Below are 14570 nucleotides of genomic sequence, written 5' to 3' on the forward strand. Positions count from 1 at the left end.
ATTTGTATTAATTTCCTGTGACATTTTCTATGAGGAGTCTGAAACTTTTTTATATTCTTCTGTTCAGTGCATGATCAGAAAAAAATAGCTGTTTTATTTTCTATTAATTGTCTAAAATATTTGTAATTTTTTTTTGTTACCAGAACTGTTTTGCTTTTGTTGTTAAAACCCTGAGTAATGTGTAATTTTGTACAATAAAATGCAATAAAATTTAGTACATAAAAATGCTTAAAATAATATTTTTTAAAAAGGTTGGGTAACATATAGGCCTACCGGTATGTATTTATTTAATTTATATGGATTTGCTCCTCTAATGCTATAAAAAAATGTAACGGGACACTAAATTTGTGTTTTTACAATTTGTTGCAGAAAAAAGTGTGATAGACCAAACTGCATGAAAATTATAGAAACCTTGTGTAAAAGAGAAGCGATGTTGGGTGATGCTCTTTTGAAATGTCATGACAGCAGAGGTGGAAAGCTATATCTGCTGAGGATAAGACCACATATACTTACAAATGGGTTGAATCCATGTAAGGTTTTACACCATATTAACATGATACACTTGAACAAGGGAAACCACCTAGGGGAGTATCTGTGTAATTAGTCTACTGTAAGTCATTTTGTCAGGGTAAGACATGATCAAACTGGATTAATGGTTCAGAATGAGAATAAACTATGATTAAAGCCTAAAGATTCTCTTTTGACTGACAGAATGATGGTGATTTACAATATGATCCCTGTGCTGCATTAGTCCCATGCTGGTGTTTTAATCTTCAAAGCATTTAATGTGTCAGGACACATCGTAAGAAATGCTGCAGACTTTATTTTATCCTTATAAATCTTTATATGAGCACCTTTTTGCAAACAACTAACCCTCACCTCTAACACCTCCTATTAAAACAAGTGGCACAATTCGACAGCGAAAAATGCTACAATGTGTGCTACCAGCATAATGTTCATGTGGTTTGAGGCTTTATTTAACATCCATACCTGCCCCTACCCTTAAAACAATGACAATATTGCGTTGGTGGTACAATCTGTCTGATATATGTTGCATTATTTGACAAAACAGGTTGTCAGAGATTCTCAGATTGTATCTGTCACAGGTGAATGTATTATGCTGTGTATGGTTGACTGCTCTTCATGCACTCAGGTGATAATGTTATGCACTTAAATTTGATTGATAGCCTATGTCAGACTCAGACTCACACCATTGTGCAGTTCACACGCAATGCCATATCTCATGTCACACATTAACCTCTGACACTCGCATCTGAATTTCCTTCGTTTTATGAACTATGTGTGGAGCAATGTCATCACTATATGAGCTGTCGATCTGTCTCAGGCCTACATGTTTAGTCGCTAAAAGCGTAGCTATTTGATAAAGTGTTGACACTTAATTTCATTGAGCCTATTTTGCTTGACTGAAAGTTAAACTCGACAAGTCAGTTAAACAGACGGTTTTTAACCATGTTCTCAATCAGGTCATTTAGCCGCTAACAAATGCAATATAATGGCCTATATGTAAACATTGATGATAAAAGCCTATTTATTGGCCACAACACATTTAATAGACTATTGTAAATAAATATGATCACAAATGACTAATCTCCAGAGTACACAAATTATACCATAGTAAATCTTTCGTCAAGAGCGCCACCATGTGGAAGCAAAGTTAGGATTGTAGCCTATATGTTTTTGTCTGTATTTTGAGAGAAAAAAGGACTTTGCTTATATTTGAACAATTAGTGCAACTCTTGCTTTAGCTCTCAGCGCATATTAGCATAATGTCTAATAATAAATGAGGACGGGTTGTACATATTTTGAACAAATATGCACCTCCAGTGCAGTATTTATTAAAACCATATGAGGAGGATATTTCATCAGGACAATTAAATAAAACATGTTGTTCCCATGGAATTAATACCGAATTTTATTCTCATTTTTTTTTATTTTCTCCAAGGGTTCATCTTCATCTTTTATGCTTTTACATTCTTCCTCGTCTGTTGGGAAATCTCTGTTCTTTCAGAGGAAAACCTTCAGCGTCCACCTCATTCACCTGTAATCACAATAGACGGGCATCACTGATCAATAAATACATTTTCACTCTGGGAAATTAAGCTGCAGATGTTATCCAATAAGAAAGAGGAACAATCTTACTATGTGTATTGGTGAAAGCTGCTCCACTGGAGTGTCCGCAGGAATAGACAGTACTGTGTCACCAGCATCCATCATCTGTCAGAGACACATCACACATCTTAGTTATCACAGTTACCACCCTGCGTTAAAACACTCCCGGTCTCCCCTACTTAAAAAAAAGAGCAGAGGATAATCACCCTGAATGTTGCCTCCACTTCACCAACACTTCTCTTTCCGCCAGGAAGCCAACCGTATGACCAGTGCTGGCAAAGACTAACCTCCAACACACACACTAGCATTAACAACTGGACCAGCACCCTTCCTTTCCACTCCATTCTAAAACTGGAACAAGGACATTTAATAGGCAAAATCATATACTCTCATGTAAACATTCATCTAAAAGATATTTTGGGGTGTTTAGTTGTTGATAGCAACAACAACAAAAAAAAATTCCCCAGTTCAGATTCTTACAATGAAAAAAAAGCAATCTTATGCAATTATTTGGTTTTATCTAATGGAAAAAATTATTGATTATATACTAATTATTGACTAATACAGCTTATTGAGTCCACAAAATGTACTGTCAAAGTACAATGTAATGAATGTAATGAAATTCAACCCCAGTTTAGCAATACGCTACATATCCACAAAACCCATTCAAAAATGCACAGAAATGCTACAGGCCTGCTTTCCAAAAACAGCTTAAATGTCCATAAACAGAAATTCAAGTCTATTTAACTTGAGCATTGGGCACAAAGCAATTAAGTTGCTGTAACTTCTCATAAAATGACTGAGGTCAGCTAAGATGTCATTTCAAATATAAACAGGTTATAGTCTGTCATATTTTAAAATTACTTTTGTCTTAAGTTTAAAGATATTCAGAAGACACTACAGAATTGTGATAGTCCAGAATGTCTTACCTGCTGTCTTTGTTCAAGATGAAGTGTGCTGTTCTTGGACTCCTTTATACGGTCCTCTTAAAATGAGTGCTCTTTCGTCATTGGGAGTCTTGCGACCACAGGGCAGGTGCAGGTTTCTCTCTAATGCACACTCTAATGCACACCTGGGACTGGATTTTCAAAATTGATAAAGAACTGTCAAGGAGACCTAGCTAATGGACCTGTTTAAAGTCTAGGATTTATTAAATAATGTGTTTAAATGGTCCAAAGAGACACTCTGAGGGCCAAATCAACACACAGGGGAACAGATGAGATAAAGGCCAAAAGAGGTAATGGCTCTGTCAAACAAGGGCTGAATCATCTGACTGCCAATCAAGCATTTACTAACTAACCTTTCCTTATTTTCTCTTGTGTTCTTTGAAATAACCAACCAGCCAAACAAGCAATTAAGTTTTATGGTCATTTTCATTTTTCATAAATATTTTTTTAGAGATAAAAATATACCACTCCTTTCAATTTTATTTGTACATAAAGATTTGGGTTCAGTTTCGGTTCGAGATTTTTAAAAATGTTTTTGAAAGAAGGCCATGCTCACCAACGCTGCATTTATATGATCAAAATACAGTAAAAACAGTAATATTGTGAAATATTATTACTATTTAAAATAACTGTCTGTTTTTATATTTTAATATATTTTTTAAATAAAATGACATTCCTGTGTTGGCAAAGCTGAATTTTCAGCATCGTTACGCCAGTCTTTAGTGACATGATTCTTCAGAAATCATTCTAATATGCTGATTTGCTGCAGAAGATTTTTTTTTCATGATTCTCATGAATAGAAGGTTCAAATGAATAGCATTTATTTGTAATAGAAATCTTTTGTAACATTATAAAAGTTTCACTGTGACTTTTGATCAATTTAAAAGAGATGGTCGACTGGTTAAAACTGCTAATTCTCTGTGGCCAATTTCATCTCCATAAATGTAAAGTCGCTGATTCTAAGCCTAATTTTACACTTTTCTGTGTTGATTTAAAGTTATTCTATGACTTTCGTTGTTCCTCATTTAACAAGAAAGCTGCTAAAACCGCACTAATTTAAAAAAAAAAAAGATTTTTTCCTGAAGATTACTTTTTTCATGTTTAATGTTATTTATTTCTATTTATTTTATTCATTTATTGTATGTTTAATTTCTATTTCTTTAGATGTTTTGTGAATTAGTACTTTTCTTAGTCTTTCTGTTTACTGTCTCTTGTTTGATAATGTACTTTATTGCCCTGCTCTACCTCGATTTTCTTATCCTGTCTTAATTCTTCTGTGATGTAGCCTATCTCTGGTGATCTTTGTTAAAAAAAATATATATATATATATATTATTACTATTAATATAGTAACTATAATTAACTATAACTATAATTACTATTAATTTATTTATAAAAATCTACTCTTGAGCGCTAATGTATAATACTTTCAGATAGCATTTATTTGTTCAAATTATAAAGTTTTAACCATATGGATTTTGCTAAATTGTATATTTGCAACAGTTCTTATTTTAAATAATTATTATATTATCACTAAAATAAGAAAACAAATAAATAAACCCAATTTTTAAATATAATCATACTTATTTATTACATGTTCATATTTTATGATAAGCTCAAAAAGGTCAAATAGCTCAAAAGGACCTTTATTATGAACTGAGGACTTGTATCATAAACAATGACACTTCCGGAGCGTGTAAGGAAAATCCCGCGAGCTCTGTCTCAAAACATGTCAAGCTGTCCACATGACCGTCGCTCTCAGCCGTTTTATTGATCAAGCTATAGTATAAGTAATAAACTCTCACAGGTGATTGCAGACTGTTATCTACAGGAACGAATATCTTATGCTGCTGAAACCGTAATAATTTATAGTGTCTGCACGTTACAGGAATCTCGAACCAAATCAGTGACGCTCCTCTCAGCTTTTAGGGTATAATGAGACATGGACATGGATGTTTTGAGAAGACCTCCCACTCCCGAAGACGCGGTCCAGTATCAGCTGTTTCTGGTTCACCCTGACCCATCAGACGCAGAAGCCAACGAGAGATCCCTAAAGCAGCTCCTGCAGGACATCCTCGCTGAGATCGCCCCTCTACTGGTGCCGTACATCTGGCAACATCAGCCCTTCAATCTAAGATACCACCCTGAGAAAGGTGGGAGTTATATACACAAACACATGCTTATTTTATAATGAGTTTGCAAATAAGCCTTTATAACCAGTTTACTTCTTTTTTTTTTCTTTTTCAACTCATAGGAGATGTGCCCGCACACCTGGGTGGTGTTACTGAGTTTGGTGATAATGTGGAGGATGAATGGTTCATCGTTTACCTGCTAAAACAGATCACGCGCACCTGTAGTGATGTAGCTGTTATTGTCTATGATAATGATGGACAGTTTATTCTGATTGAAGCAGCTGAACATCTGCCAAAATGGCTGGACCCTGAAAGCAGTGAAAACAGGGTTAGTATTGGAAATTTTACTAGAACCATGATATTATCATGATTTTTGGACCATGGTATTCTTTGAAGTACATGTAAATGCCACGGAGGATGTGCATTAGTATGGTAATCATTTTGATGCAGCAAATCAGGTCTAAGGATTTTTTTAGCTGAAGTGCCATAAAGAAGTGAGTTACAGTAATCTAGTTGAGATGTGACCAAGGCATGTATAACCGTTTCAGCATCCTGCTGACTAAGAGAGGATTGAATATGATGATCATTAAATTAAACAGTGGAATCAAGAAGAACACCAAGATTTTGAATGGTTGTAGAGGGCATTATCAAGTCAGCATCCAAATGTATCAGTTGACCGGATAGTTTAGATACAACAGATTTAGAGCCAATCAGTACTACCTCCATTTTACCTGAGTTGAATTTAAGGTAATTTGCATCCAGCCAAAGCTTGAGTTATTTTATGCAAGTTGTTAATGTACGTGGAGGAAACACTGAGATGGAAGGTGTGCTAAAATAAATCTGTATGTCATCAGCATAACAGTGGAAGTTAAACCCATATAGTGTTTGAATATGTGTTCAATAGGTAACAAACAAATAGTGAAAAGAAGAGGGCCTAAGACGGAACCTTGAGGTACACCAGAACTGATGGATTGCTTCTGGTATACAACAAATTGTTGCCTCCCTGTCAAATAGGAGGAAAACCAGTCAAAAAAAATTACAATTGCTTAAAGCCATGACAGGAGTATCTCATGACTAACAGTGTCAGAAGCGGAGCTGAGGTCTAAAAGAAGGAGAGTGCTAAGAGCGCCTGAACCAGAAGCTAGGAGGAGATCATTAGGACCTTAACCAGAGCTGTTTCAGTACTGTGTTATTGGACGAAAGCCAGACTGGAAAGGCTCATAGAGGTTATGTGCTGTTAAGTAGGCCTGTAACTGGCAAATTTGTCTATTATCTTAGGGAGAAAAGAGAGGTACGAGCAGCCTGTAGCTACTTGGAGATGAAGGATCAAGACCATGCGTAAGAACAGGGGTGAAAACAATTCACATTTTTTAATTCAACATCTATATAAAGAAATAAGTAACTTGTGGCTCTTACACATTTAGGACCATGGCATTAACATTTGATTCCAGCACTGAAATCACCACAGTTTGTATAATATAATGCATATAAAATATAATACTATCTCTCTCTCTCTCTCTATTATATAGTACATATATAGTCTGTTCCCATTGGCTTATCACTTTTTATGTCTGTCATTGTGTTTGTCAGGTGTTCCTGTACCGGGGAGAGCTGCACATAATACCCAACCGTACACGTTCTGGAGAGGTTGGCTGGCCCAGAGACTCAGTGCCTGCTGTGGGCCAGGCTCTAGAGGTGCTGCACACACACACTGAGAGCTGTTTAGCCAAACAGCCCATACGCTCCGCTCTAGCCAGGAGGCTGGATGGGTGAGAGTGATGTCATTGTTTAAAGTGCCCCTATTATGCTTTTTCAGATATTACCTTTTATGTAGTGTGTAATATAGCTGTTTGTGAATGTAAAAGTTCTGCAAAGTTTCAGAAGATCAAAGTTCACGATAAATGGAGTTGCTGTCTTAGAAAAAAAGAACCGATTCAGAACCGCCATCAGTAATTACATCAGTAATTTCAGCACAAACTTATGTAGGTTTGTAACAAATTTGCCTAATCCCAGCCTATGGTCTTCATTGGCTGCCCTCAGACACTGTAGTTGTAACTGAAGCCTGGAAGATTTTGGTTTGTGTTGTCGACATGTTGTGAAGACACTGTTTTCTGCGCTGTGAAAGCAAATCCACTTTACACGCACTTCAAATGGATGAAGACTCTAGCTCGTATTGATACGATAAAACCAATGCCATTGTCGCTGTTTGTATCAGTGGAGGAGGCCGCTGGAGCTTTAATTCATTTCTGATACATGCTGTTTCAGACAGTGTGAGAAAACAGGTGATGCTGCAATGGACAATGTGCAATGGCTAAACATATAATAGGAGACTTACAAAACAAAATTAGGAACATAATAGCATAATAGGGGCACTTTCAAATAAGCAATTTAGTTATTTCTGTTATGGTGCTTTAAACTTATTTTTACAAAGTCTGAACTCACTTGTTTGTGTATGTGTGTAGGTATCCCGATAAAATCCAGCAGAATTTCCACCGCGCCCACTGTTACGTGCCAGCGGGCATTGCTGTGGTGTTGTCGAGGAGGCCTGACCTTATAGCTGCAGCTGTGTCTGCTTTCTATCTGCGTGACCCTGTTGACCTCCAGGCCTGCCGAACTTTCCGCACCTTTCCTCCTGACACCAGAGTTATGACATCAGTAAGAAGCAGTCTGAATTTAGTTCTGAATTCATCCTTATGGGGGGGGGGAATACTTGCTGAATTCTGTCACAAGGGTTTGGGGCCTGTTCCACATGTAGGTACTATGTACTTATTATAGTAATTACAATAACTGGGTAATAAATAGGTACTAACCCTGAACCTACTCCTAAACCTAACCTTAAAGGGATAGTTCATCCAAAAACGAAAATTTGATGTTTTTCTGCTTACCTCCAAGGCATCCAAGATGTAGGTGTCTTTGTTTCTTCAGTAGAACACAAATGAAGATTTTTAACTCCAACTGTTGCAGTGTGATAGTTGTATAATGCATGTGAATGGGGTCCAATTCTATTAGAGTAAAAAAAAACATGCACAGACAACTTCAAATTAAACCCTGCGGCTCGTCTTAAGATACTAAACGATCGGTTTCTGCCAGAAACCGAACGGTATTTATGCTATTATTTCACCTCATATCAGACGAATGTCATCAGCTCTCCAGACCGCCATAACTTCCTGCGAATAAGGTCAAAATACTGGCGCTATCATACAAAATATATGTGTAGATTCCTCATTCGACCGATCCGCGCAGGCACTAATGAGGCATCTATGTATATATCTATGACCGCGCCGGTATTTTGACCTTATTCGCAGGAAGTTATGGCGGTCTGGAGAGCTGATGACATTCGTCTGATAATAGGTGAAATAATAGCATAAATACTGCTCGGTTTCTCGCAGAAACCGACCGTTTCGTGTCTTAAGACATCAATGTGTCGCCACGAGCCGCATGGTTTAATTTGAAGTTGTCTGTGCATGTTTTTTTACTCTAATAGAATTGGACCCCATTCACATGCATTATACGACTGACAGACGGCAACGGTTGGAATTAAAAATCTTCATTTGGGTTCTACTGAAGAAACAAAGACACCTACATCTTGGATGCCTTGGGGGTAAGCAGAAAAACATCAAATTTTTGTTTTTGGGTGAACTATCACTTTAACCCATGTAGTTACTTTATATTACCCTTTCTTAGTTAAGTACACTGTAAGTACATGTACTGTAAAATAAAGTGTAACTGAATTAATACTTGTATTCATCAAGGATGTACAAAATATTTATATTTCAAATAAATGCTGTTCTTTTGAACTTTCTGTTCATCAAAGAATCTTGAAAAAAAAGTAATGGCTTCCACAGAAATGTAAACTGTTTTCAACATTGACAATGAGAAGAAATGTTTCTTGGGCAGCAAATCAGCATATTAGAATGATTTCTGAAGGGTCATGTGACACTGAAAGGGTCATGTGATGCTGAAAATTCAGCTTTGCCATCAAAGGAATAAATTAAATAAAAAAAAAATATTAATTAAAGTTATTTTAAATGGTAAATAATATTTTACAATAGTACTGTATTTTTATCAAACAAATGGTGAGCATAAGAAACTTCTTTCAAGAACATAAAAAAATCGTACCAACTCCAAACTTTTGAACAGTACTGTACATTTAACCTGTTATATTTTTTGAAAACTCCTTCAGTGGCTACAAACCTGTTCTCGTCCCCCTTTCCTGTAGGTGAAGTTTACTCGATGCTTGTACGCACAGCTGCAACAACAGAGTTTTGCTCCAGATCGCCGGAGTGGCTTCACGCTTCCCGCCCGCTCTCACCCCCAGTACAGAGCTCACGAGCTGGGAATGAAACTGGTGAGTGCATATCATGAGGTATCTTGTTCTCCGGTCGTGTACAGAGAAAGCTGACTACTAAAGAGAAAATTTCATTTGATAAAAGTAATGTTTTTCTCCAAAAATTGTGCCATTCGGAATTTTTCATATGCTCAGAAATACGATTTGCCATGTAATGCATTTTGTTGCGAGAGTACATGGTACTAATGAATTCTTCTTCCGTTTATGCCTAAGGCACATGGCTTTGAAATCCTGTGCTCCAAGAGTGGACAGTCTTCATCAGAGCAAGAGACTTCAGTCAGCATTAACCCATTGTGGAGAGGCTTTTTAGATAGCCTTAAAAAGAATGGATACTTTAAGGTAGGGAAGAGGTTCTGTGTTTGAAGCAGATGCTGCAAAGATTCCTTTGCCTGAGAGATACATTTTGTCTGTGTCGATATAGCTTTTGCTTATGTGTTTGTCTATTTTTGTGAACCCAGAGTGAACTTGAAGGATCTGCTCGATATAAAGACTTAATGACGTCAGCAGAGAGTTTCTTCAGACAGTCGGTAACCAGCATTCATCGGTGAGAGTGACTTTATTTATAATAAGGCAATGTAGTTATACAATTATTTTGAAATGTCTATTTATCAAAAAATCATGCAAAGTAGTGCATCATGGTTTCCACAAAAATATTAAGCAGCAAAACTGGTAATATAATAAGAAATGTTTCTTGAGCAGCATATCATGATATTAGAATGATTTCTGAAGGAGCAAGACTGAAGACTGATGCTGAAAATTCAGCTTTTCCATCACAGGAATAAATTACATTTTAAAAAATATTAAAATAGAAAAGAGTTTTGTAAATTGTAATTTTAATTAATTAAATGTATCCTTGGTGAACATTAGAAAATCCTACTGAGCCCAAACTTTTGAATAATAGTGTGTTTATATAATTTTAATCTTTCTCAAGCCCTGATATTCATAATCCTGGTGATGAGGTGTTGAAAGTCTTAGAGGGCGCCTCCCTCAGTTTGGAAGTCCTAAAAAACCAAGAGGCACATCTACCACCAGAGGACAGTATGTACCAATTTTTCTCCCATTTAAAAGATGATAGTTTTTCTCCTTGGCCTGCACTTATTGAATCTTGAGCATAACATAATCTTTCAACTATTTTTGCTGAAAGTAAATCTAGCCTCTGAACTGAGCACACATATTATTTCTGTCATGTCTTAATCAAGTATTGTCCCCTTGTAGGTGATGCGTGGTTGGACATCTCACCTCAGGAGCTGGAGAGACTGCTTGAGGAGAAAGGAAGTCGAAGGGTGAGTGATGGCACCCACAAGACGGCACAGCCAGATGAGGAGGTGCAGGAGGAAGACGCTGGCTACAGTCTGATAGCTGTAACGCAAGGCATGAAGAACTTCATCAATGCCATGTCTTCTCATGAAGGTGCTGAAATACCCAGGTAATGATACTCCATTTGAATAATTCTCAATACTTCAGTTATTATTATAGCATCATTATAATTTTGTCTTTCTTTTCCCCAAATTGTGTTTCAGATCTTGCTTGGCTGAGCCCTTCAGTTTTGATCCAGACTCAGTTACCAGTGCTCTTGATAGATTGCTAGGTGAGATATTAATAAATTGTGTTGTAAAATCCTTATTACTGGTTAAACGATATATTGCCAGTATATGTCTGGGAGATAATCCAAGTTTTTCTTTTTGGCCAATGTGTCAGAAACAGGACTTTTATTGTGACTGCGCTTCTATCATATGTCATTTTGTTGTGTGCTGTATGTAAAATCAGCACTACCATGTCTTTTATTTTAAAAACAAACAACAAAAAAACAATAATAACAATTATTCCCACACTAGATTACTGAGTGCACCTAGGTTAGTGTTTACTTCATTTTTATTCATATTTTTAATTTCTTTATTTGTGAAAAATACTATAATAGGATTACAGAATCAAGAAGTTGCCATCTAAAGTATAAACCTGTTAATTTTGTATTTCACTTTGAAATTATGCATTTCTAATTGATTAAATATGTAGAATAAATTATATATAAACACATACACATACACATACATATACATACACACACACACACACACACACACACACACACACACACACACACACACACACACACACACACACACACACACACACACACACACACACACACACACACACACACACACACACACACACACACACACATATATTTGAACACCTTGCTATTTTGCAAGTTCTCCCACTTAGAAATCATGGAGGGGTCTGAAATTGTCATCGTAGGTGCATGTCCACTGTGAGAGACATAATCTAAAAAAAAAAATCCAGAAATCACAATGTATGATTTTTTAAAACTATTTATTTGTATGATACAGCTGCAAATAAATATTTTAAAACCTGTCTATCAGCTAGAATTCTGACCCTCAAAGACCTGTTAGTCTGCCTTTAAAATGTCCACCTCCACTCCATTTATTATCCTAAATTAGATGCACCTGTTTGAGGTCGTTAGCTGCATAAAGACACCTGTCCACCCCATACAATCAGTAAGAATCCAACTACTAACATGGCCAAGACCAAAGAGCTGTCCAAAGACACTAGAGACAAAATTGTACACCTCCACAAGGCTGGAAAGGGCTACGGGGAAATTGCCAAGCAGCTTGGTGAAAAAAGGTCCACTGTTGGAGCAATCATTAGAAAATGGAAGAAGCTAAACATGACTGTCAGTCTCCCTCGGACTGGGGCTCCATGCAAGATCTCACCTCGCGGGGTCTCAATGATCCTAAGAAAGGTGAGAAATCAGCCCAGAACTACACGGGAGGAGCTGGTCAATGACCTGAAAAGATCTGGGACCACCGTTTCCAAGGTTACTGTTGGTAATACACTAAGACGTCATGGTTTGAAATCAGTCATGGCACAGAAGGTTCCCCTGCTTAAACCAGCACATGTCCAGGCCCGTCTTAAGTTTGCCAATGACCATTTGGATGATCCAGAGGAGTCATGGTAGAAATTCATGTGGTCAGATGAGACCAAAATAGAACTTTTTAGTCATAATTCCACTAAACGTGTTTGGAGGAAGAAGAATGATGAGTACCATCCCAAGAACACCATCCCTACTGTGAAGCATGGGGGTGGTAGCATCATGCTTCGGGGGTGTTTTTCTGCACAAGGGACAGGGCGACTGCACTGTATTAAGGAGAGGATGACCAGGGCCATGTATTGCAAGATTTTGGGGAACAACCTCCTTCCCTCAGTTAGAGCATTGAAGATGGGTCGAGGCTGGGTCTTCCAACATGACAATGACCCGAAGCACACAGCCAGGATAACCAAGGAGTGGTTCTGTAAGAAGCATATCAAGGTTCTGGTGTGGCCTAGCCAGTCTCCAGACCTAAACCCAATAGAGAATCTTTGGAGGGAGCTCAAACTCCGTGTTTCTCAGCAACAGGCCAGAAACCTGACTGATCTAGAGAAGATCTGTGTGGAGGAGTGGGCCAAAATCCCTCCTGCAGTGTGTGCAAACCTGGTGAAAAACTACAGGAAACATTTGACCTCTGTAATTGCAAACAAAGGCTACTGTACCAAATATTAACATTGATTTTCTCAGATGTTCAAATATTTATTTGCAGCTGTATCATACAAATAAATAGTTTAAAAAATCATACATTGTGATTTCTGGATTTTTTTTTTTTAGATTATGTCTCTCACAGTGGACATGCACATACGATGACAATTTCAGACCCCTCCATGATTTCTAAGTGGAAGAACTTGCAAAATAGCAGGGTGTTCAAATACTTATTTTCCTCACTGTATATATACATATACATACATGCATACATACATACATAATAAATATATGGGCTTTATTTCGGCCATCAAAAAAATCAATATCGGTTGGTCACTAATCTTTATATCTTATTATATTTCAAATTAGTTTCCATAAAGCCTGTTGTTATTTTTTAAACTTAACTCTTTATTTATTTAGAATTTTATGCTCTTCTCTAAATAATTCCTGAATGATTTGCTCCACAGAAAAGCACTAGTAATTTGCATTTCCTGTTTTACAGGCACTAAGGATGATGAGTTAGACTCTGACGACTTTGATGATGATGATGATGACGACGAGGATGACAATGATGTCGATGAGAATGAGGAAGTGCAGGATGGTGGCTCTCAGGAGCAGACAGGTTCAGAGGCCCTGGAGAATCTGAAGAAGTACATGGATGAAATGGACCAGGAACTGCAAAGCACAAATATTGGCAAAAGCTTTACACAGAATAACAGAGTAAGTATCCATAGATGTTGTTTATCCTGTGCCCATAACTGTAAAAGCTTTTGATTATTTTTATTTTTCTGCTTCCATATAGGCCAGTAATAAAGCAGATGCATCTAAAAGCTCATCAGCCACCTTGGACTCGGAGCTTGTTGAGGAAGAAATCCAGCCGCTTGATGTGGATCTCAACCTGGTTACAAATTTACTCGAGTCTCTCGCTTCTCAGGCTGGCCTAGCTGGGCCTGCGTCTAACCTACTGCAGAGTCTAGGCATCCACATCCCACCTGACGCAGATCAGTCCTAATAAGCCAGACTAAAGTGGAAAAATCAACTCACAGAGACTTATCACACACTTATCATGCACTCAACGTTCCTTCACCTGGTGCACTTCAGCTGTTGCTCTATCAGCTAACTATATTTGACTATGGTGTTGTGTTCCACACCCAGAACTGAGTTGGGATTTATGACATCCAGTTACTGCTTTCTTCAACACAGAGCACTTCCATAAAAACTGACAGTTGTTTATCATGTTGTTCCCAATTACAATTAGTGTCATTTTTCTTAGATTAATAAAATCGATTGTTTTGCGCTACAACAGAAAATATCAGATATTTGTCAGAGAAAAGGAAGGGGAATATTTCACCATGCTTATCTAGGCTGACATGACAGATAAACTAAACAAATTGCATGCTTGTGTAACATTAACCAAGTCTATAGAGATAAATCAATCATTCCTGATTAGATGCAAAGCCTCACAGCTCCGATGTTGAA

At 37.2% G+C, this 14570-nt stretch overlaps 2 protein-coding genes across 4 annotated transcripts; one reads left to right on the forward strand and one right to left on the reverse strand.

Moving 5' to 3' along the window:
* Positions 1 to 1987: 1987 nt before the first annotated feature.
* Positions 1988 to 2474, reverse strand: gnrh3 (gonadotropin-releasing hormone 3; the record flags this gene model as incomplete). The annotated part of the gene is made up of 3 exons (XM_079833946.1): positions 1988 to 2059; positions 2161 to 2235; positions 2337 to 2474. 3 exons carry the CDS (start codon positions 2472 to 2474, stop codon positions 1988 to 1990), a joined length of 285 nt encoding a protein of 94 aa, XP_079690072.1.
* A 2285-nt stretch (positions 2475 to 4759) lies between these two features.
* On the forward strand, positions 4760 to 14324 carry ecd (ecdysoneless homolog). 3 transcript variants are annotated; one of them, XM_079833706.1, is made up of 13 exons: positions 4760 to 4883; positions 4999 to 5229; positions 5331 to 5536; positions 6799 to 6977; positions 7671 to 7863; positions 9428 to 9556; positions 9770 to 9895; positions 10015 to 10100; positions 10488 to 10594; positions 10772 to 10982; positions 11077 to 11144; positions 13594 to 13811; positions 13894 to 14324. In XM_079833706.1, the coding sequence occupies exons 2-13, from the start codon at positions 5019 to 5021 to the stop codon at positions 14101 to 14103; spliced, it is 1944 nt and encodes a 647-aa protein (XP_079689832.1). In that variant the 5' UTR covers positions 4760 to 4883; positions 4999 to 5018; the 3' UTR covers positions 14104 to 14324. The 3 variants fall into 3 exon arrangements, with proteins under 3 accessions (XP_079689832.1, XP_079689833.1, XP_079689831.1); XM_079833707.1 differs by having other exon boundaries at positions 4775 to 4883; positions 5006 to 5229; XM_079833705.1 differs by having other exon boundaries at positions 4785 to 4883; positions 4965 to 5229.
* The last annotated feature ends 246 nt before the right edge of the window (positions 14325 to 14570 follow it).

Source organism: Gobio gobio (genome assembly GCF_949357685.1).
Source record: "Gobio gobio genome assembly, chromosome: 13".
Classification (NCBI taxonomy): Eukaryota; Metazoa; Chordata; class Actinopteri; order Cypriniformes; family Gobionidae; genus Gobio; species Gobio gobio.

Excerpts from the sequence above, each read along its gene's own strand:
- ecd (XM_079833706.1), top strand. The coding sequence starts at position 5,019 with ATGGACATGGATGTTTTGAGAAGACCTCCCACTCCCGAAGACGCGGTC. Across the intron at positions 5,230-5,330 it reads AAGATACCACCCTGAGAAAG|GAGATGTGCCCGCACACCTG; the intron begins GTGGGAGTTATA and ends TTCAACTCATAG. Across the intron at positions 11,145-13,593 it reads TGCTCTTGATAGATTGCTAG|GCACTAAGGATGATGAGTTA; the intron begins GTGAGATATTAA and ends CCTGTTTTACAG.